Below are 24,810 nucleotides of genomic sequence, written 5' to 3' on the forward strand. Positions count from 1 at the left end.
CCCTGTGCAGGCACATTTGGAGCACTCAGCTCCGGGCGCTGAATTGCCAAGGCAAAAAGGAGCCACGGCGCTGATCATACCTTACACAGCGCCCTTGAGGTTTTTACTAGCGCCAGGCCCCCTTATACAATGAACATGTCACCTGGTAATTACTAAATATACTTACCATAAATAAGACATTACGAGGAAACATATCAAAGGTACCCACTATGAAATATTTAATATCTGTAAATAGTTTCATCACTGTAACCAATGTACTGTTTTGTTTCTATAATACCGGTCAGTGGCTGAGTTGGCATCGTGTCTGGGTCCCACCCAGGCGTCCTGAATTAAATCCCACGGCTGGCTAAGTCTTCCATCACAACCCAACCAATATTTTCCGCTGATGGTGGCAGTAGATTTAAAAATATGGTCAGGTTATGTAAGTATGTATACACATAAATAAACTAGTAGTTTTGTGAACAGTAGATCTGGCATCCAAAAAAGTGTGTTTATACATTTGAGTCGTGTAATTTCTATACCCGCTATATCAACTTTCATTGATTTGGAGAAAACCGCAAAAAACTGTCACATCTCTAGCGTACATAAGTAAATGCATTACAATTTTTTATATAATGAATTGGAGTAATAAAATTTCGAAAAGCATTTATTTTTCTATATATGTCTAGCAATAATTAAGTTATTTCGATAAATAAAATGGATATAGCGGATTTTGATACTCACTTCGTGATTTTGATAGTCAACTGAGCCGACATGGCGGGTTTAGAAACTCACGCGTAGATCATTTTGTAACACGAGCGTGGCGTCAGAGCGGCGGCCATATTGTATTTTGGCAAAATAACTGCTTGTGATTCGTTGAATCCGATATAGCGGGTTTTGATAGTAACTTTCTGTATGATATTGCGGATTTGGTTTCTCACTCGCAGTTTAAACATGGTTTTTGGTCGCGAAAAGGAGGGTTTTGAAACTCAATTTTAGGCTCCTCTTGTTGCTCGCAAAAATGTGAACAAGATGTCATACTCAGATCATTTTGTCAAAAAATCGGATATAGCGGGTATAGAAATTATAGGATTCATTTCTCTTATTTAATCAAAAACCAAAATTTCCTCTAAAACTCATACGATCTATACGTAGGAACTTAAATACCTACCTACTTAATTATAAATATATATATAACTTTTTTTTTTAATTTCAAATAAGGAATTATACAATATGTCCAAAGAAACACTATCTGAATGACAATTCTTTTTTCAAACTTTCTTCAAGCACGTAGGTACCATCAAATACCCTACAATATTATTAATACGTCCCGTAAAATATTGGCAATGTCAACAAAGCTGGCCACTAGAGGCGCTAGTTAGCATATGGTTAGCATGTTGACTTTGTATTTCTTTCAATGGCGGCAAATTTATTTTATTTAGTACTTAGTGGCGGTGTTTTGGGCATTCAAATTTGTATTTTTATCAATATTGATAAAAATACGTATAAAAGTAGGTTTCGTGTGTGCAGTTTACGGAAATAATTAACACAACAAAAACATTCCCAAGTCGTTTTCAAGATGCCAAAAAATATTGACAGGTTAATTGGTGAAATATAAAATGAGTTTGTTAAATCCTAGCAAATAAAATGTTCTTGATTACGTAAAAAGTTGATTAAACCACGAAAAATATAATAAAAAAAATTGAAGGTTATTATTGATTTTTTTCCCGTCGGCGGCATTTAGTTTTACCCAGATTCCTATCCACTCCTCACACCTTTTTTCCTTCCCAGAACTTCCTCACCTTCCTTTCCCCAAAAAACCCTCCACACAGCATGCCCAAAGGTGACATAAGCTCCTAGGGAATTTTTTTCCGCACGGCCGCCTGTGTGGAGCTAATGTAAAAAATATAAGTAAATCAGCATTTGTTGATCTATTATTTGCAGACTTCGGGGTGCCTCGAGTAGAGGATATCTTCAAGAAAAATGCAATTATCCAAATTTACAAAGATAATATCATCAAAAACTTTGAAACCCACCTATCAAAAATATATCACTACATACAACATCAAAATACCAAATTAATGCAAAAGAATTACATATATCTATTTAGCAATAAAGTATTTCAACAACCTTCCGATTGAAATAAAGAAATTAAAAGATATCAACAAACTGAAACTAAAACTGAAGTTATACTTGTCAGGAATAATTAACTAAATAATTGCCTGTTTTTCCCTTTCTTTATATTTATTATCAGTCTACATTTATCTCTACTTTATTTAGATGTTTCTAATTACTCTCTTAATTGCTCAATATTTAGTATGTAACAGATTCTCACATATGTACACCTACACATATATATGTTCAGATGTTTCAATTATTCCTATTATATATATAGTATATATCATTGCATAATGTTTCCTCATTTTTTTCTGTCAATTAGTGTAACTCGCTCACCAAGCACAAGAACCAGTTTCTTTGGTGAGATTGCGATTATAAATATATTTTGTACCAATATGTAATTTATATAACACCACTGAACCCACTTATATCTATATTATATAAAAAATAATACATCTATATTAATGAAAATAAGCTAAATTTGTTAAATTTACTCAATTTTAGGCAAAGTGTGCGAGACCTAAACATTGTATTAGAGTTTTTATAATCTATCATTTAAATTATTCAACTTGGTTGAAAAATTTGCTTCATCCGCCATTACAAAAGAAATAAGAAAAAAAAAACAAAACACTCCAAGTCATTTTTGAAGATAATAATTTTTGGATGTTTTGTATAGCACCGTTTTTGTGCAAAATCACCTCAAGGGCGAGCCAAAAAAGTTGACAGGTTAGTTGGTGAAATATAATATGAGTTCGTTAAATCCTAGCAAATAAAACTTTCTTGATTATGTACATAAAGAGCAAATGAAATGTTCTTGATTATGTATATAAAAAGAAAATTAAATGTTTTTGATTATGTACATAAAAAGAAAATGAAATGTTTTTGATTATGTACATAAAAAGAAAATTAAATGTTTTTGATTATGTACATAAAAAGTAAATTATACCACGAAAAATAGAATGAGTAAATAAATTTTAAGGTTAATTCAGAAAAGGTGAGTTAATTCCATGCAGAGATGTGCAAAATGGGTACCCAAAACCATTTGAAATGCAAAATGGAAATGGGTCAAAACTTTTCCATTTGAAAATGCAAAATGCAAAATGGTTTTCAGAAAAGCATTTCAAATGCAAAATGCAAAATACCTATTTTCAAAATGCATTGAAAATGCAAAATGGTTTCTCAGGTCAAACAATTAAAATAATTACAGAATTTTTAAACAATTTTGTCATTTAATAATGGACATCAATGTAAAACAAAGATATTACATGATAGTAAATCCAAAAACACCACGACTACAGATTATGAAACAACAAAAAAATTGCGCGGGACTAATGTTGCCAACGTAAAAACATAGAAACTGCTATCTAACATTTAATATAACAGCGTCATGGCCCCATGTTCAGTATTTGAATCGGTATTTTTTGTAATGGTATCACTCAATTACCAGGGCTCCTACCAGGGAGCAACTTGACAAATGTAAACTATCTCTCATAGCGAGGTTGAGGATCGACTGATATTTGGGGCTTATGAAAAAAATATGAGTGGAGATAGTAGGAAGAATGTTGCAAAAAAGCATTTAAAATGGAAAATGCATTGAGAAAAGCATTTAAAATGCAAAATGCAAAATGGTTTTTAGAAAAGCATTTAAAATGCAAAATGGAAAATACCCATTTTGCATTTTGCATTTCCATTTGAAATGGATTTATTTGAAATAAAGCACATCTCTGATTCCATGTGGCATTCTGTTCATGTTGATTTTATAAATCATCAACAGATTTTTATAAATTTTTATAAATCATCAACATTTTAAAATGTTGATGGTTCAAAGCAAATTTTTGTAAAATGTGTTTTGAATTATTATATATAGTATATTATCAATACATAATATATTTTTATTTATTAAATTTACGTAAAAAATACTGTAATATTTCTCACATAACAGCCGCTGTAATACTTTTTTTTGTATGAGCAAAAAAAACATTAAGGTCGTAAGTAATTTTTTTATTGTTTTTTTGATTCTATAATTTATTAAGGTAAAATAAAGAACATATTTAACATAAAATTCATTAAAATGTGTAAAAGAAAACCAAGGTGCACAACTCACGGCGCTAGTGTAGCATGTTGCCATCAGAATGTATGGAAAATGGTAGAAGTTGAAGATTATGGTGTTTGGTACCATAATATTGAAAAGCTCACTCAAAATTAACCACCTAATCAAATTAAGGCTTGCTTGAATGTTAATGTGGATGCAGCGGATTTTCGAAAACGTAAATCAGTCAACTATCCAGTCAAAGTATAGCTTACACAAGCGCTATACTTCCAAAGTATTGCTCACACAAGCGCTATACTTCCAAAGTAATGCTTACACAAGCGCTATACTTCCAAAGTAATGCTTACACAAGCGCTATACTTCCAAAGTAATCCTTACACAAGCGCTGTATTTCCAAAGTAATCCTTACACCAGCTCTATATTTCCAAAGTAATGCTTACACAAGCGCTATACTTCCAAAGTAATGCTTACACCAGCGCTATACTTCCAAAGTAATGCTTACACAAGCCTATAATTCCAAAGTAATGCTTACACAAGCGCTATACTTCCAAAGTAATCCTTACACAAGCGCTGTATTTCCAAAGTAATGCTTACATAAGCCTATACTTCCAAAGTAATGCTTACACAAGCCTATAATTCCAAAGTAATGCTTACACAAGCGCTATACTTCCAAAGTAATCCTTACACAAGCGCTGTATTTCCAAAGTAATGCTTGCACCAGCACTATACTTCCAAAGTAATGCTTACACAAGAGCTATACTTCCAAAGTAATGCTTACATAAGCCTATACTTCCAAAGTAATGCTTACACAAGCGCTATACTTCCAAAGTAATCCTTACACAAGCGCTGTATTTCCAAAGTATTGCTTGCACCAGCGCTATACTTCCAAAGTAATGCTTACACAAGCGCTATACTTCCAAAGTAATGCTTACACCAGCGCTAAACTTCCAAAGTAATGCTTACACAAGTGCTATACTTCCGAAATATTTGTGGGCTTGGCCTGTTCCACCATATCGCTCGCCATACATTCCCATTGGGAAATAGGCCAAGCCCATTTAAATGTATTACATATAGCATAAGAGTATAGCAATAGTTTGAGGCTTGCTTTTATAATATAGTGGAAGCAGCAGATTTTCCAAACTGGAAATGGAACTTACAAATTTACAGACAGATGAAATACCAAAACGGTCAAGTTAAAACAGGACTTCGCTATGGTCAGTCAATAAAGGTAATCTTATTTTTTCTAATATTGTAGGTTACTGCAAGTCTGACAAATTGTTGATTAGGTTTATATGTAGATAAGTACGACACTGTTGTCCTTTGCTGTATGGAAAAGGGTGACAGATTACCATTCAAATGATAAAAATCAATATCTACATTTTAATTATTTTATTTTGTATATTAATATATTAATAATCGTTTACTTACATAAACAAAGTCATTCACAACAGTAAAGTTGTGTAAATACATTACCTATTAATCTGATACTGCGCTAGGTAAAAAAAAAATCTACACAAAGGTAGGGTTTTTTTTAAAGAGAGGGAAACAATACGAGCGAAAATTTCAAAATATAAATGAGAAAAATAATGTAATAAATTTCTTAATTACTTACAACAGTTTTAAGGGAAAATAAATGCAGTTAAATAATAAAGGTATTATTATATTAAATAATGTATAATTTATCTTTAACATCCAATTTTAAGTTGCCACAAAGAATTATTACTACAACTCAATAAAAATTATACGTACTTTACAAACACACGATATATGAATTTTCAATGTTTCCAGGAAGAAATCGCAAAAGTCTGCGATAAAGTTTTCATAATATAGTCTAATTTTATTCATCCCATATGCAAAGCAGAATATACTCTCATCAAAAGTAATTCTTGCAGTAAATATCCCAGTTTAAACGGGCACCTTCATTGATCATAAGTTACTGAAAGTTAGTCATACTGTTTTACCTACAACATTCTAAGCAATATGTATTACATTATATGTACTATAGAATTCGGTGTGGGATTACTATATTTTACTTCACAAGCGACTCAACAAAATATAATTATTGCTCGCAGTTTATTCCTACTGAATTCAACTGAGACTCCAAATCATAATGAAATTACAACAAACAAATAAGATGTAATTTTTTGGTTAATAAATATTATTTAGGGACACCTAAATAACGACCTATCCAAATAGTCTAGAAAAATAAGTAAGTATACATTTTCAGAGCATTGGATTTCTGTTTTCTCTTTTAGGTATTAGATGTAGGTAGGTATTTTATTTTATTATATATTTGTATTGCTACAGAGGTTTATGTTAATCTTTATAATTTTATATGATGCTGATTGAATAAATGTCCACAAGGATTAATATGCTAAGGCATCTTCTGTAATGGTGAAATATATGAGGCAAAGCAAGCATCGGGTGCATTAAACTGTTCACAATACATTCTACATTGCCCCTGGCATAGTCATAGTCACATCGGCGATGCCCGAGATTCTATTCACAAGATCAAACCCAACCGAGGCAGAGAAGTTGTGAACCTGTCCAAGGCAAACTCTTTGTCTGCAGCAGTTGGTTAATATGGCTTTAAGAACCCGCTCAAGTCTTGGGCATCACCCATATCTATGTAAGTACATCACTGATTATATTTTTTACATTTAAAATTATTAAATTCAATGCATCAAGCACGATTCACAACAAATTTATATATTTAAATATCTTTCTCATCTAAAGCAACCTCAAATATGAATATATTACAATGTCAAACTCAAGGATTATAGCTGTCGGCTAACAGATTCTGATTCCTACTCTGCAAGCAAACTGACACGGTCAACTAATCAGATTCTAATCCTACTCTTCAAGCAAACTGACACGGGCAACTAATCATTACAATTTGTTAAATAAATATATTTGGCACAATAATTCATCATGGCAAATGTGATGAAAACACAAGACAATTTCACAATTTAAAAACAATTTTAATTTATTAATGTCCAATTATAAAATAGTTGATCTTCTGTGAAACAACACGGAAAAAAAACTGATGACCACATTATTTGGGGATTTAAAAAGCTGTATATATTTTTGTTCCCAGTGTACAAACATCAATTGGAGAATTAGATCAGACCAGCTGTGTTTATTTCTTAAAGTGATATTAATACACTAAGCTCAAAAGTGTTCTTCTAATATAAGAAGATTAGAGATTATTCATAAATCAACTGTGAATAATTGAAGGGAAATCAGAATCTGGCCGGCAAAAGGACACATAAACAACCTATTAAATATTGATGTACTTTACAATTTGATGATTGTTATGAAAACATGGATGGCACCCAACCAGCGAGTGTTCAAATCAGTTCATTAATATTACAAAGTCTTACTCTAATTTAAAACCCTTGGATGAATTCACATTCTTACCCTTTTCAATTATTAGTTTGTGTAATGTCAAATTACCAAACAATTATTATTCAGGTCTAATTTTGAAAGACTTCACTGCCTTATCTACAAAATAAATAATGTGTTTTCAAACCAAGGGAATTTAATCAAAAATACTCTTAAGTTTCACATTCAAGTTTCCATTGTAGAAATTAAATGAAAGCTGTGGTTTTCGGACATTAATCAATAACGCCAAATTTAGTTATAGTATACTTTCTTAGTAATTAATAGTTTGTTTAATACTTGTATTTTCAATGTGGGTCAAGTTTATACATATATAAAACCCGCGGTGAAATACAAACAGAACCAGGAGAGTAGGCACAAACTATGGTGCTGCCCTTGGGGCGGGATCAGGGAAATAATCTATTTGGAATACCATTAAACAGAATATTTTTGATTAGTTGTTAGTTGTTATACAGACAGGGAGACAAAACTGTTGTACTGAGTGATGTTTCTCTTCAGGATGTCTGCGCACGGCCCCAGCACACGCTCGAACCTGGAAGAAGTTTATACTTTTACATTAGATGTCTCTTGAAACAATTTCATCAAATGTGTTGGGTTGCCACCCAGGCGTTGTGGGTTCAATCCTCTGCTAGTCCTCAATCATTACACAAGTAACTTCGCTTAAAATTATGGAAGTACGAAGAGTTAAAATATTGTCAGGTTATTCGTAATCGGCGAATGTGTTTCTATCTTAAAAATAATCAAATTGGGAGGGATGATAATGTAAAAGAAAAGTAGGAGGCTGTACCTAGCGCGGTCCAGTTTGACGCACTTGAGGGGCCCAACGGCCCGGACGGTGGCGGCGCGCGGCCTGTCTAGCAGCAGCGCAATCTCTCCAAAGTAGTCGCTGGCCCCCAGGCGCCCCACCTCCATCTCCTCGCGGGGGCCGGAACCCTCGGCGCGCTGCTGCAGGACCAGGGCACAACCTAAACACAAATGCATAACATTTGATTAGAAAATGATAATGCAAATGAAATGCTTAGTGATTATCAGAAGTACATCTACATGGTTTAGGAAAACATTGGATTTGATTTTTAATGTGAATACTGCACACCCTCTGGTGCCGGTGAGACTATGGCATCCCCAAATATGTTGTGAGACGGAAGTTAGATAGGGAGTACCTGGCCATTCAGACCTGGTCACCAAACACGGCTAAAGCATTCTCAAGCAATGTTTTAATTCTGAATGGTACAATGATACAAGGCATTTGTTAAAATTTTATTTCTACTCTCTTAACTCTTGATGTACCAAAGCAAAATTTTTGCCGTCCGCCAGCTGATTTAATTTTGATAATAACTTTTTTTTTTTGCAAAACGGTGTTTTTTTTAAATGTACTGTTAAGACAAAACACACTATCTGGTAAGACCAGATAGTGTGTTTTGTAAATTAAAAATAGATTTTGTTAATAACCTTTAATAAAAAATAAAAACAAATAAAAAATTGCAAGGCGGGTATTGGTACCGCCGCCCCAGGCACCATTTATTGGATAACCATATAGTAACCTAACCAACATCTCTTCCATAGGTCACTCCAAGTGGTTTGCTACGTTTGTAGGCTTAGCAGGGATGCATGGTGGGCCGGATCGGAAGAGGCCGGTTTGGGTAGACTCTTTGGTCTCTCTGGACCCATCGTCTTGCACCACACCGCAGAGGTGGATTCATACATCAGTCACGGGACTCACTGAATCCTAGATTCCTACCCACCCCTCATACCCTTTTACTTCCCAGAACTTCCTCTCCTTCCTTTCCTTAAATACTCGCCACACAGCATCCCAAAATGTGACATAGGCCCTGAGTGTATATTAATGTAAAAAAAATAATTTTTGATTGTGCCAATCAATCACGCAGTCGTGCGAGCTTCATTACCTGGCTACGTACGGTATCTACAATTTAAGTTAGTTTTATAAGTTACCAATTCAGTCACAAGCAGTGGCTGCTGGCAACATGACAGTATTCTCGAGTTCTTACCTTCGAGAATAATGTAGAAGTCGTCTCCGGGCTCTCCCTGTCGCACAATGGTCTCGCCATCTTTGAATGAAACGGGCTCCAACGAATCAGCCACGGTCAGGCGCTCCCACTTCTCCAAACTCTCTGAAACATTATTATGCTCAAATGAGAATATGAAACTGCTTCAAAAAACCAGATAAGGGAAACCACATATATAAATTTAGGCCATTGGTATAATATTAAACAATTTGTTATACTATAATAATTACCAACATTATTAGTTATTATCAATGGTAATTATTCCCCCATATTCGGAATCAATTAGAGCAATCCAGAATTCGATTTTGTTTGTTTGTGAAATATTTTATGACCTACTCGGCAGAGCGATAAACTCATTGGCTCAAGGTGCAGAGATTGGGGGGTTAAAATCCCAGCACGGGCGAATAATTATAAATATGACGACCGACCCTTTTAGTCATATAGAATACAATTCCACAGTTTGGTCCCCAAATTATGAGGTTCATTCACATGCGATTGAAAGAATCCAAAATAAATTTTTAGGATATGTAAATTTTAAAATGGGCATTCCTAGAGAATGCCTAAATTACGATAACGTACTTATGTTCATTAAATTTAATAAAATTATCTGATCGTAGAATCATTTCTGATTTAACCCGTTTGTATAAAATCGAATAAGTCTAATGGAGACGAATTGTTCAGGAGAGCAATTTTAAAGTTTTAGCAGCCATAGAGGGTGTGTACTGATACTGCTGTTTTTTATTATTATTGAAAAACTGGAATAAAAATATGGGCCTTAAAGAATGTAGGAAAAAGCATCGATTTGTATCAAGAAGTCATATTTGCATTTTGGTGAACTTGGCACCTTTGTTCTCTAAAGGGTTTAATAGGGTAAATTATAAAATAAAGTGGACCTAAATAATACATGTTCCCTTGCTTGTAATTGAACTCACCCAGGATGGAGACCCTGGACAGGAACTCGTCGTACATCTTCCTCTTGCGGATGGTGGAGCCCATGAGGATGCGGCGATAGGAGTCGCGGTCCAGGCCCCACAGTTTGGTGTGGGTGCGGGCGCGCACTGTGGCTGCGCGTGGAGTGCCGTAGATAAGGGCGAGCTCGCCGAAGCTACCGCCGTCGCCGATTGTGGTCACCATCTCACCGTTCACGAAAACCTACAAATATGAGGCAAGAAGCTGTTGTACTCAAAACGTCAAGAGTAAAAGTAACACTGAATTCAGAGAATAATGTGTAATCAGGATTATCAGGAACCGAAACTCGCCTACATTGGTTTGTTTCTGACGGAAAAATAATTTCATCAGAAATTTTATTCGACAAACAAGGCTCAACCTCAAAAAAATCTTGTTAGAAATAGTTATTATAATTTCATAATAATTTCGATATCTGCAAATTAGGGTTTGCAGTGCCGCATCCCGCAATCTAGCGGGATTTCAGTAATATTTGATCCGCGGATTTGCCACCATCTAGTGAGGTTTTTCACTGCTGGGCTGCGGTGCACAAAAATGTCCGTTAACGTTTGGGTGACAAATCATAGTCTAAGTTTTTTAAAGAACTTATTTTTTTATCAAAGTCTCAAAATACTTATATCGTTAGGCTTTCTATAGATTTTTTATAATATTCCTAGTATTAAAGATGATTGATTTCAAATGACTGTGGAGAGTCCAGTCAGTGACACTAATGTTTTTATATATTTTTTAGAAAAATACTTTAAATACTTATTACGTTACCTTTTCAATGTGTTTTTTATAATATCTCAGTATCAAAGATAAATGATGTCAATTAAAAAAAGGTTTATGACATTTTGATATTATTTCAATTTAATACCCCTTAAAATAAAAATTCAGAAAATGTTTAAATTCTATTCTATTCTACCTGCGGGATATGCAAATATATTCCGATTCTCGTCTCTTGTATATCTACATTATTCAACCAAAAACCTTCATTCAATTTGCTTTTCAATAATACTAATACTACAGAAACATTAAACTATATTATGTGTGCATAATTTTGGCATATACGTATTATATGTTGGGGTGACACTGCGCTATAATTTTCCTTAAGAAAGGGAGTCAGATGAATTGGGGAACTGCTGCGGAATATCATTTCTTTGTATGGGATATGTAACTTTGACAGATGACAGCTCCGTAAATTGTTCTGCGGGTCGCATAATTTTCAAATATAGCCTGGCTAGCAGATCACTTATAACACATCTTTTTAGGTGTGACAGGTCTGTATGGGATTGTGTGGCGAGCAATATGGAGTTATATAAAACGCTTTGAACTTATAGCGTAATCTGTTACCCCCTTCAGGATGCTTCACAAACGGGTGGCGATATAGTTCCCCTGTCTTGACACCGAACAGATAGGGGCGATCTTGTGAGGTGTAACAACATGATGAAAACACCGAAAAAAATGTATAATAAAAAGTCTATTTTCCGGACTTATGTTTTTTTCGAAATGTGGGTTTGTTTAGCTTACTATCTAAAGTCCTCATCCACAGATTTAAACGGTCAAACCAATCAAAAATGAACTTCATGACTTGGATTTTACAGTTTCCATCTGCCATTTACATGAAACTTAGGTACAAGTTTGAATCCCGAATAAAATAACTTAAATTGACATTTATTAAAAAGTGGATATGAAGAACAAATAGAATTTTCTTTAGGTTTAGGAACATTCAGTACAAAAAACAGGTGACATTTAGCAAAACATAAAAAAAGAAAATCTGGAAAAAAAACTAAGTAAAATAATCTGATCTGAGTTCAGCTGATTTACAAAGCTACAAGATACAAGCTACAATGGTATTTATTATATCAGATATAAAATTATTATTTTACTTTTTTTCTATTTACATTTGCCATGTTATTTCCATTTAAAAGTAAAGAAAATTCAATTCCAATACGTGCTGCAAATTAACAACTATCACAAACTTACGTAATTTTTTATTTATTTTCTCAGTTTCACACAGATAGCAGATAATAAACTGTTATCCCAAGGGAATGAGCTCGAAATATATCGCAAATGAAATCATTTTGCTTCAAAAATATTTTTCTATGTCAGATATAACTAAACTAGTTACTTGTAAATTTGCAATTGTAACATGGTTGGTATAAAAAACAAATATAAAGTATTTTAAATGGAACTAAGTTGCATAAGTACGAGTATAGTACTCGTGTACCTAAATCTGCATAATATACGTTGGACATATTTTAGACAGTGAGCAAAACAATTATATATATATATTTTTTTAATTTTTGGTTTTAAATATCTGATAATGAAGGTGTGGAGAAGTACAAAGAGCTTCAATATAATACGCACATCATCGAATCCGCATTATTTCGGAAAATACATTATGTATTTATTTTCGGCACCGACATAAAACAGAACTCCACTCGACCTCAAATAATGTCAATCTCATTTGATATGTGAAGTGGTGGACACGGACAGTGGACAGTGGACAGGGGGAAAGGGCAGGGGGAGAGAAGAGAGAGACGAGAAACGATCCAGACATCCAGTGGAAGGACAATCATTTGAAGATACACGGCACAGTTTATTTGACAGAGTTTTAAAATGATGTCGCTTCACTTGGTATGTGAATAAATTTCCGACCCATACCACTCGACTCCACGATTCTAAAGTTGTTACTCTACAAAGTACAAAGTGGAGGACCATCATTATATGGGTAATGGGTGTAGGAATTTGCAATGGAGAAAGGAGTACCACTAAAATAGATAGAATAAATGTAATGAAATTTTAGCGAAGAAGATAGAGGTCGGTAAATATAATCGTAATACCTAATTCCGAATTAGGGAGATAATGTCGAAATCGAAGTCAGTTAAGGGAAATATTGTCAAAAAACAAGTTAAAATAAGAAGAATGGTCCAAATTCAGATAACCACATGACTTGAAAGATACAAAGTTATAATATCCTGTATTTTACTTCAAAAGTGAAAAAAAACGTAATTTTAAAAAGCCATGCAATTGGTGAGAATACAATTGGTATGAGTGTTTAGTTATGCGTCTTTGAAGTGATTTTCTCACGAAAACGCCGCTGTAGAAATGATCCAAACATTAATGGGTTTATCGGAATTATGGTGCTTCTATAAAACAAAAAGAAATATTAAACAGAAATAGAAAGATTCTAAAAGATAAAGCTTTTCTTCAGCACTATAACAAAATAGTATTATAAACACGGAATAAAAACAATCAATCGAAGGCATTCGTCATTGGCCACGGATCCTACTCGACTAAAACTAAAGTAATTTGTGATATGTTTTTCACATATTTCCATACAAAGTAGTGAGTAAATTCTACAAAAATAATGTTTGCTTTTCTTTCATCAGAAATGAAGAGAGATGTATAGCGGCATTATAAAACACACAATCGATAGCATTCCCATTTGACCACAATTCCACTCAAATTGGGAAATAAATTATGACGCCAGTTGTTTTCCTCTCTGTGACAGAATTTTATACATTCAATGTCGAATTCATAAAAAAAATATTTTGAGTTTTCTTAAATTCTTTAAATTGCTTTTCTACAATTTGTGTCCGGTCCCTATCGCATACAGTATCTGTACAGACTTATAACTGTATCGTACAATACCTATAAGTCTTTAAAATTAGTAATATTTCTGTGAACAGTAAACCTCGCGTCCAAAAAAGTATGTTTCTAATGTTCTGTTATTTAAAATCAAAACTAAAATTTCCCCTAAAATCAGATATTTAACAGAGAGATAAAAAAGAGAATGTAAGTAGTTACGTAAATACTTACCTTCTTAATTAATAAACACGACCATTTTCCTTTTAAAAAATAATCTTTACTGAACTATTATAACGGCCATCATATTGAAATCGGAACCGGAACGTAACAAAAAATTTACAGACTGATGAAAAAAAAAACCGCAATTGCAAATTCAGTTTCTAAAATTTCCTGTGTGAGAATCACTACACATCTACATTTTTTAGCATTAGACTTAATATTATAAAGGAACATAATACGTCATTTCGTGTGGTTTCCGTTTTACAGAATTCGTAATGATCATTAAGAATTATGAAAAAGTTTAATTTATGCGAAGCGAAAGGAAACGGGATATTAAAAAAAAACAAAACTATGACAGAAATAATAATCAACGTCATTTTATCAACCCCTACTTCAGGCAATGCAATATGCACCTTATATTAAATGCAGGACTGGGACGTCCACTAAATAAATGATGACACTATAAAGTGAGTCGCAAAATGATTGCACGCGATGGTAAATTAATAACGTGCGAATTAAACGATTGTCCTATCGGGAACTAATAACTGCATACTATCCGTCAAACAACTGCGATACGAGGCATCGATTATTTATTTTTACGCCCACAAGATTATTGCAGTCGAATTGCATCGTATGAAGTATTGTAACTAAAGAAGAAGAATCAATAAGTAAAATAAACAAACACGGTGGACTGTATTGTGGATTACAAGAAATTATTAAATTGCAACATATTCGCAGTAAACATTACTATATTAAGTGTTGCAAATTTATTTATTTTTATTTTGTAAGAAACAAACAGCTTTTATATAATATACAATGATAGATATAAATATACAAGTTAACTGAAGTCAAGCCACAGAAGTTTCTTATGTTAAAGTGCATTAGAAATGAAGTTTTAGTAACTTAAAATTAATTTGGTGTTAAAGGAAGGGGAGAGGAAGAGGAAAATAGGAAGAGGATAGGAGATGCTGCCGATACATTCCATACTGTCATATTAATAATTAGTTATTACCAAAAATGTCAATGCTGTAAAATTTTGTATTATATTGTGCACATATACGAGGAATTGGGGAATTTTTTCGAATGTTTGTTCTACACAAGGGTAGATAAAATAAATCAGATTGTCGGGTTGATCTAGACGGAATATGAAGATTTATTAAATTGGTAAGTTCTGGTGAGTCCAGACAATTATTTAGGATTTTAAATAATAAGATTTGATCAAAAATTAGACGTCGTGTTTGGAGGGAGTTAAAATTATGAAATTTAATGGATTCGGTATAATTTGAGAAGTGTAAGTTTAGTTTATAATTTTATGTGTTTAAATTTTTTTTTAATTCTTTCTATTCTTTCGATATGGGCTTGGTATAAAGTAGTCCAGATCGGTGTACAGTGTTCCAGGTGCGGGCGAACATATGAGGTGTAAAGGGAATATAGAGTGTTTATGTTGTGGAAGGGTTTTGCTATGCGAATTATAAATCCCAGCATTTTATTGGCTTTGTTAATGATGTCATCAGTGTGTTGGATAAAGTTTAATTTAACATCCAGTGTTACCCCAAGGTCCCTGATATATTTTACTTCATTGATGTGTGTGCCGTTTAGTGTATATACAAAGGATCATTTATTTTTATTACGTGTAAATGTTAATTTATTGCATTTTGCGATGTTAATAACAAGTTTGTTTAATTCGCAATAGACAAAGAGACGATTGAGGTCCTCTTGAAGTTTAATGCAGTCGTTGATTGATTTAATAACTAAGTATATTTTTTTTATTAAAAATTAGAGCTATGGGGAGGGTGTGCGAATAGTGCACGGAAATAAAGCATATTGTAGACTTAGCCGTATTGATATCAGAAGAATCGCAACTGTAAATAAATATTTACGTTTCTTTTCGCATAAATTAAACTTTTTCCATAATTCTCAATGTTCCTTTATAATATGAAGTCTAATGCTAAAAAAATGTAGATGTGTAGCGATTTTCTCACAGGAAATTTTAGAAGCTGAATTTGCAATTCCTTTTTTTTCATCTGTCAAATGTTTTACATTTTTTTCATCTGTAAATTATTTTGTTACGTTCCGGTTCCGATTTCAAGATGGTGGCTGTTGTAATGGTTCAGTAAAGATTATTTTTCAAATGTAAAATGGTCGTGTTTAATGTCAGTATTTAAGTACTTAATTACATTATTTTATCTCTCTGTTAAATATTTGATTTAGGGGAAATTTTAGTTTTGATTTTAAATAACAGAAAATTAGAAACTTACTTTTTTGGACGCGAGGTTTACTTTTTTTTTGTTTTTGTTATTTGTTTTTGGGGTATTATGCCGTGTTGCGCTAACTCCTTCTTTAGCCAACGTTTCGGACAGCATTGCAGTGTCCATCATCAGGGCAGATGTCTTATTTGAGGTTTACTGTTCGTAGAAATACTACAGTTTTAAATATTTTAAATAGGTATTATGTATTTATTACATTCTGCCCAGATTGGAGGACAAATACAGTATTTATCTAACCAATGAAAGCCACAAAAATCAACGAAAGCATCACGTTGAGTTTAAGAAATTAAAAAAAAAATGAACGTGTTTAATATTAAAAACTAATGTTATAATTTAAATGCATTGTCCTACCACCTGAAGTGCCTAATATTGAACAAGTCTCTTTCGCTCACTTCACGAACCCACATTAGCGTAACGAGCTACCCCTTCAGCGAGATCTTTCGATGTCGAAAGGGTATGGAATGTGTTATGCGGCGAACCCGAAAGGGAATGAGTAAAAGGAAAACATAATAACTAATAACAAAGTGACAGTGTGATGTGTGTACGAGGTATGGGCAGTGTTGCGAATATCTACGTTGTATGTAGGAATGTAGGTAATAAAATTACATTGTTGATATAATAGACCTCGGGAAAGTGGGTTATGTCGATGCGCGAATTTTTTCTGGAGCGTCAATAGCAGCGAAAATAGATTAGTTTTAGCTAACAAGCTTTATACCCGTCAAACCTATTTAACTGTTCACATAATGTCATATACTGCATATAGTAGTTTATAGGAATGGATAGCAAAATAATTTAAGCCTGCACATTTATAATTTTGTTGGAATAACTTTTGAAGATTATTATTATTATTTTTTTTACAAAATATAACATATTAAAGCATATTTTATATACTCTCCAACAAAAGCTGACGCTTGTGGTTGTTAGGAGAGGAAAACTTATCGATAACTTAAAAAACTTAAGAATTTAACCTTATAGAGATTTTGACATAATATTTTTTTAAGATTATAAAGGTAATTAAAACAAGAACTGTATATAGGATGTACATAAAACATTAGGAATAACAAAACAGTCAAGAATATATATAAGAGGAAGTTAAAATTATATGGTGGTACTACAAAAATATGATTTTTTTTTTTAATATTTGTCGTATTTTTTTTCTGTTCGCATATCAGCGGGTAATCTATTAAATAATTTTATTCCTTCATATACATAGTGATTCTGTGCTATTGTGGTTCGTACGGGTGGTACAGTTAGTCCACCAACAGAAGTATTCCTTATGCTAATATTTAGCAGTGGGGTATTACTTTCATTAAAAATATCTTTGTGTAGCTGAAGTAGTGCAATTTTGTCGTAAATTTTGGGTGAAAAAAAAGTGGGGAAACAGCGAATTCTTGGAATACATTTATTGTTGGGTACTAATACGGTTTATTTAGGATAATTTTTATAAGAATTTTTTGAATTGTTTCGAGTGGGAGAAGGGATGATTTATATGCACCCCCCAAGCTATGATTCGATATTGTAGTACAGAGTGCGCAAGTGCAAAGTAAATTTCTTTTAATATTTTTAATGAGAAAGTATTTCTAAGTCTGAAGAATTTACCCCTTAATTTAATGTGTTACCGTTACCTTTTTGTGTCTCGTTCTGTTTCATGTTTCATTTAAATTTATTTATTTTTTATTAAAACACAAATAACATTGTTTACATCACTTTATTTCGATACAAAATCTCAACATGTTTCATGAACCAAGTTCACTTCATCAGGAGCACAAGTATACTAAAGTTATAATTAAAATTAGGTCTAGAAAGAAGAGGTAGAAGGAGCGGGGAGGGGTAAGAGTGGGGGAGGGTTATTCAAAGTAGGAATTAAAATGTCATTAGACGGGAAAGACCGGGTAATTGGGAAAATATTTAAAATGGGGTTTATAAAAATTTTTTGTTTATTAATAATATCTGCTTTCATATTCACGTGTTTTCTTATTTCTAGGATTTCAAAATTATTGATTTGAGATACCTTGTAACCAGAATGTAGTATTTTAAAACCTGAATTAATATCGAAAGTATGGTCGTTATTTAATAAATGATCCGCAAATTCTGATTCACAGTTTCCCTTTAAAGCCCTAAGATGTTCTTTAATTCTGATCTCAAAGTTTCTATTAGTTTTTCCTATATAAAAGGAATTACAATCATTACAGTTGAGTTTATAAACACCTGATTTTTTAGTTTGACTATCAATATCTTTATTATTAAGAATATATTTTTTTAATTTGTTATTCGTATAAAACGCCGGTTGAAATGTGCTGAAGGGATAAAAAATATTAACAACAAAAAAACAGTTCCTAATCGGGAAAAGAATATAATTTCTAATACTGACATAAAAATTGCTAAGAATATTTCTAAAATGGTGAGGGAAAAAAATCTGGTTGTTACGAAGGCAGATAAAGGTAACAGTGTTATCATCATGGATAAAGTTGACTATATTAACAAGACAATGGATTTTCTACAAGGGGACAATTTTGAAATAATTCTAAATAACCCTATTAATAAGTGTCAAGAAATGGTGAAAGAAGCGGTTAAACGTTGTAAAAGTGATATCTTTGTAAACATGAAAAATAACAAAAATTTGATTTTAATTAACCCAAAAATTCCTAAACTTTATAGCCTATTAAAAATACATAAACTGAACAAACCTATTAGGCCAGTAGTCTCTAATTGTAATGCCCCAACTTTTAAATTAGCGTCAGCTATCAATACTGTAATTAATAATGCTAATATATTTCAACCAACATACACAGTTAAAAATTCGTTAGAATTAGTTAATTATCTAAAGGATTTGGAAATTCCTAATCATGCTATGTTGGTTTCTTTTGACGTAGTAAATTTATTCCCTAGTATTCCAATAGAAGAAAGTAAAACCATCATCAATAATTTGTTAAATTCATCTAACTTACAGAAAGACCTTATCCATGACCTCATTTTATTTTTCGAAGTTATTTTTAAACAAAATTATTTTCAATTTAACAATACAATTTTTAAACAAAAGGATGGCTTGGCCATGGGGAACAGTACGAGTCCTTTGATTGCAGACATTTTTATTAATAATTTAGAAAATAAGATTTTTAATAGCGGTGCCTTGTTACTTAAAAATTTATATTGTTGGAAGAGATATGTGGACGACATTTTTTGCATTTGGTTAGGAACAGAAAGACAATTGAACATGTTTTTAAACTTTTTAAATAAAATACACAAAAATATTCAATTTACATTAGAAATAGGTATAGATAAGAGTTTAAATTTCTTAGATTTAAATTTAACAATAATAGGTAATAAAATAGATTTTAATATTTTCCGTAAAGATACGTACACTGATATTGTCATTCATAATTCATCAAATCATCCCTTTTCTCAAAAAGTCGCAGCTTTCCATTCTATGCTTAATAGATTAATTTCTATTCCTTTGTCGGATCCTAATTATATCTCAGAATTAAATATCATAAAACAAATAGCATCTAATAACGGCTATCCTAATAAATTGATAGATGAAATACTAAATAAAAAAATTAAACATAAATTCTTTAAACTTTATATTTATCCTATTTATAAAGATACAAACAAACAATGGCGTAGAATTCTATTTGTAGATAATGATACTTCCAAAATTATAAATAAAAACATTCCCTTCACTATTCAACCGGCGTTTTATACGAATAACAAATTAAAAAAATATATTCTTAATAATAAAGATATTGATAGTCAAACTAAAAAATCAGGTGTTTATAAACTCAACTGTAATGATTGTAATTCCTTTTATATAGGAAAAACTAATAGAAACTTTGAGATCAGAATTAAAGAACATCTTAGGGCTTTAAAGGGAAACTGTGAATCAGAATTTGCGGATCATTTATTAAATAACGACCATACTTTCGATATTAATTCAGGTTTTAAAATACTACATTCTGGTTACAAGGTATCTCAAATCAATAATTTTGAAATCCTAGAAATAAGAAAACACGTGAATATGAAAGCAGATATTATTAATAAACAAAAAATTTTTATAAACCCCATTTTAAATATTTTCCCAATTACCCGGTCTTTCCCGTCTAATGACATTTTAATTCCTACTTTGAATAACCCTCCCCCACTCTTACCCCTCCCCGCTCCTTCTACCTCTTCTTTCTAGACCTAATTTTAATTATAACTTTAGTATACTTGTGCTCCTGATGAAGTGAACTTGGTTCATGAAACATGTTGAGATTTTGTATCGAAATAAAGTGATGTAAACAATGTTATTTGTGTTTTAATAAAAAATAAATAATGCCATCACAAAGTGAAAAGCAGTTAGAAGAAGTTTTCTTCGAAAAATTAAATTTATTTGTATTATCTTCGTCTTCAGTGATATAATATACATTTCTATTAAATTTAAACAAATCAGAAAATCTGAGTGCTGAAGAAGCAAAAACTCCCGAATGGTGTCTTGCCATCATGAATTGTGCAAAGCTTTTTCTGACTAGATATTTCTAGACCAACGCAATTATTATTAGCTCACAACGTCATTTCCATCAAGAGTTATGAACTTTGAAATATATAAAAAGACAAAGAGTCAGTTCAGGATTTCCCATTTCAAAGATGACATACGAATTGGTTGGTCCACAATAAAAAAAATTATGAACTCGAATATTCTAATCCTAATTGAAATTTTAATACAGTTAAAAGTTACAAGATTATTGTAAACTAGCGTAGATCTGCGAAAAATCGCGGGATATTGTAATTCTAATTTTGAAAAAGACAATTAAAATATTTTTTGGTCAAAATTATATATTACTAGCTGAAGTGTACCCGGCGTTGCTAGGGATTATCCTTATGAGATAGACATACACCATGGCATAATTTACTGTAGGCACAGACATAGGAATTAATAGACGAGAAGATAATGGCGAGGGGTAAAATCAACTGTTGAAGAACGAAGGGAGTGAAGCTGACTGTGATTCGTCAATAAATCAATCTGACAGTAAATAGGCATCTCGCATTATAATATCACCATTTACTTCTTAAAACTAAAATCTGCTTTTGAATGAATAGACATTTTTACATGGGAGCGCAAATTACTCGCCACGTTATGAACAAATTTGCGAAGTCCAAATTCGGCAAAAAAATTCGGTTTTATTTTCAGAGTCGAATATTTCGTTTAAGTATTTAGTTAAGACACTTTTATAAATGGTCATAATTTACTTCCCAGCAACCAACCAGCTTTGTGTTTCGCGTCCAGACGTTTCTCGATGTGATAGTAACAACTGATTCATATTATACGATGTGAATATGCTTAAAATAAAGTAAAATAATGCTTATATATGGAATGTAATACGACGATTGGGTTTATTCTCTTTTTCACATCTATTTTTACAAGTTTTCATAGTACCAGTCAACATTTTGCCGTGTTATTTCGTAAAATGAACCGATGATGCCTCGACCATAGTTCGCACAAGAATGATGACGTCACGTTTTCAAATTTCACTTGAGGCCATACGCGAGCACAGCCGGCTCCAATGGAACCGGTATGGGGAGTGGGGATAATACGCTTTTAATCACTTAGGGCAGGTCTACTAATATTCATATGTCTATGGCCCGAACAAATATTTTTACGTTTTGATTATAAAACATCGACTTTTCTCTACTTTAATAAATACAATATGCATGTATTATATATGTAAACCTTCCGGAAGAAATTATTTAAATGAAAATAAAAAAATTATCAATATCCGTTGCGTAGTTTAGAAGAACTAAGCGCACAAACAGACTGACGCGGATAGCGTCTTTATTTTATACTATTTAGTCATCATTTAGTAGGCATCTACTTTGCCGCTTGTAATAATTATTCTTCACAAAACTGATTCCACTTTTGAAATGAAATGAAAAAAAAAATTGATTTAAAAAATAAATTTTAAAATCAAAGTAATTTTGACTTCATTTAAAGTGGATAAATTCATCACGCACATTACAGCAATCTAAATTAATAGTACGTTTGATTATAAACGAGCCAATCATTGAAGATGTAACTTTGACGGTAAACGTAAAGTTTAAACAGTAAACTAAAATTGATTGCCTAAATTGAAAGCGAAAAGTGTCGATATGTACACGAAAGCTTTCAAACATGAACCAGGGATAAGTAATAATATAGGTCCATATTAAAAAGTAGTCGATATTGAAAATTTTATTAAATTTTTCCTCGTCCCAAGGACCGGGGACGGATTGAGGAGTCGCAGCATGCGCCACTTCTTTTTGCTGTCTGCGTCCCGAGGAAAACGCATTAGCATGCCGGATACGTTGGCAGTATTAACGCCATGGAAAATATAGATACCTATACTAGTTTCCCACCAACTCCACATAAATCAGGTCGATCTCTAATAAAAAAAAACAACAACAAAAGGAAACTATCTTTATGGACTTTTACAATAACTAACTAGTACATAGTTAACAGTCTAGTGAACAGTAGACCTCCAAAAAAAGGATGTATCGAATTTTCTGATTTCATAAGATTTATAAGTAGGTACTAAAATAACTATTATTTTATAAGCAATAATAATTAGCCTGAAACACTCATCCACATTGAAAAATCTCCTGATAAACGATACATGATGCCAACGGGACTTGATGGCGTCATGTAACTTTTATCGCAGGAGATTTTTCAATGTGGATGAGTGTTTCAGGCTAATAATTATTGCTTATAAAATAATTGTTACCCTTTGTGCTATGCATAAAAAATCTTGTCTTAAACATTAGTTTACCAAAAAAAATTTAATTAATATTTGACAAGTTCTAGTATCTTCACCAAAAAAATGTAGACAATTTGTTTCGACGCCATCTAGTGAGAGAGTTAGCACTTACAATGTCTTTCTCATATAAAATAAAGATGGTTGTTTCAGGTGAAAAAATAAATAAGATAAGCCGCCATAGCTCAGTGGTCAGAGCTGTCGACCGGAAATCGAAAGGATACGGGTTCAAGTCCCGTTGGCGTCATGTATCTTTTATCAGGAGATTTTTCAATGTGGATGAGTTTTTCAGGCTAATAATTATTGCTTATAAAATAATTGTTACCCTTTTTGCTATGCATAAAAAATCTTGTCTTAAACATTAGTTTACCAAAAAAAATAATAACTAAAATAACTATCTACTTAATTTTATGACACGTTTTTTAAATACATCTTATAAGTAAGGAATTAACATTTGTCTAAAGAAATTCTTTTTTTAAACTTTCTTTTTCTTGCAGGTTGGTATCATAATATTGAAAAAAAAACGAATAACAAAGTCCAAATAAACATGACGATTTCACATTTGAACAAATAATCTTGCTGTCAAATGTGAAAAGCTGTCATCCCATACAACGAAAGTGAATTTTCGATTTACGTAATTAAAAATTAAAATGCTAAAATTAAAAATATCCCAAATGCAGTCAGATTCCTTTTATAGTAATTAAGGTAAATCAGAAGGTTTTATTTAAAAATATTTCATATAATCCTTGTCCAGCGATTCCGAATAATTACCATAATCTTTACTGAGCCATTAAAACGGCCACTATTTTAAAACGTAGACGGAACGCACAAACAAATTAACAGACAGACGAAATGCAAAAAAGGTCGAGTTAAAACAGGATTTCGATAAGCTCACTCAATAATATATGTAGTTGTCTCTTCAAGACCTATATTCACCCCTCAAACGGAGAAAAGTGAGTATGGCTGATTTATTAAAATCCTGTTAAAAACGTTTTTTCTGAACACGTGTTCCGACATCACCATAACATTTGTGTTTTACCGACAGTTTCTTAGGAAACCTGTCAATTCATTCGTTAAAGGCCTGCAGTCCTGTTTTAACAGGAATACCAATAATTTGACCAGATTTTTAATAAATTAGTGATATTTTATAACAGTAAGTTTTCTCCATTCACACAGAATCCCTTAAGATGACATACGCCCTGAGGGTAATTATTTTCCTCAGTGCCTTCTTGTGTGGACTCAATCTAAAAAAAATAAAAAAGACACCTAACCTATTATTTTGTCATATTCTGTTTTGTCATTGCTCTGCTTTATCCGAGTACCGTTTCACATAACTCTCCAATCGCCACCACATGCAAAATCATCCTTTTGCCAAATAACAACGTTGACAATATTGAAAAACACCTCGGAAATGAAATTTGAAGCCTTATCAAAAATTTAAATAAACA

General features: G+C 32.3%; 1 protein-coding gene across 4 annotated transcripts in view; it reads right to left on the reverse strand.

Annotated features, from left to right (window-relative positions):
- Positions 1–5,521: 5,521 nt before the first annotated feature.
- Positions 5,522–24,810, reverse strand: part of Pka-R1 (protein kinase, cAMP-dependent, regulatory subunit type 1) — a 174,687-nt gene continuing 155,398 nt past the window's right edge. For all 4 annotated transcript variants that reach the window (XM_089633265.1, XM_089633266.1, XM_089633268.1 and 1 more), the window contains 4 exons: positions 10,506–10,725; positions 9,556–9,678; positions 8,337–8,514; positions 5,522–8,081 (listed from right to left, as the gene is read on the reverse strand). In XM_089633265.1, coding sequence (XP_089489391.1) covers positions 7,997–8,081; positions 8,337–8,514; positions 9,556–9,678; positions 10,506–10,725 — 606 coding nt within the window. In that variant the 3' untranslated portion in view covers positions 5,522–7,996. The remainder of the gene's footprint in view (positions 8,082–8,336; positions 8,515–9,555; positions 9,679–10,505; positions 10,726–24,810) is intronic.

This window comes from Hesperophylax consimilis, chromosome 7 (genome assembly GCF_061612785.1).
Source record: "Hesperophylax consimilis isolate HC1 chromosome 7, BYU_Hcon_1.0, whole genome shotgun sequence".
NCBI lineage: Eukaryota > Metazoa > Arthropoda > Insecta > Trichoptera > Limnephilidae > Hesperophylax > Hesperophylax consimilis.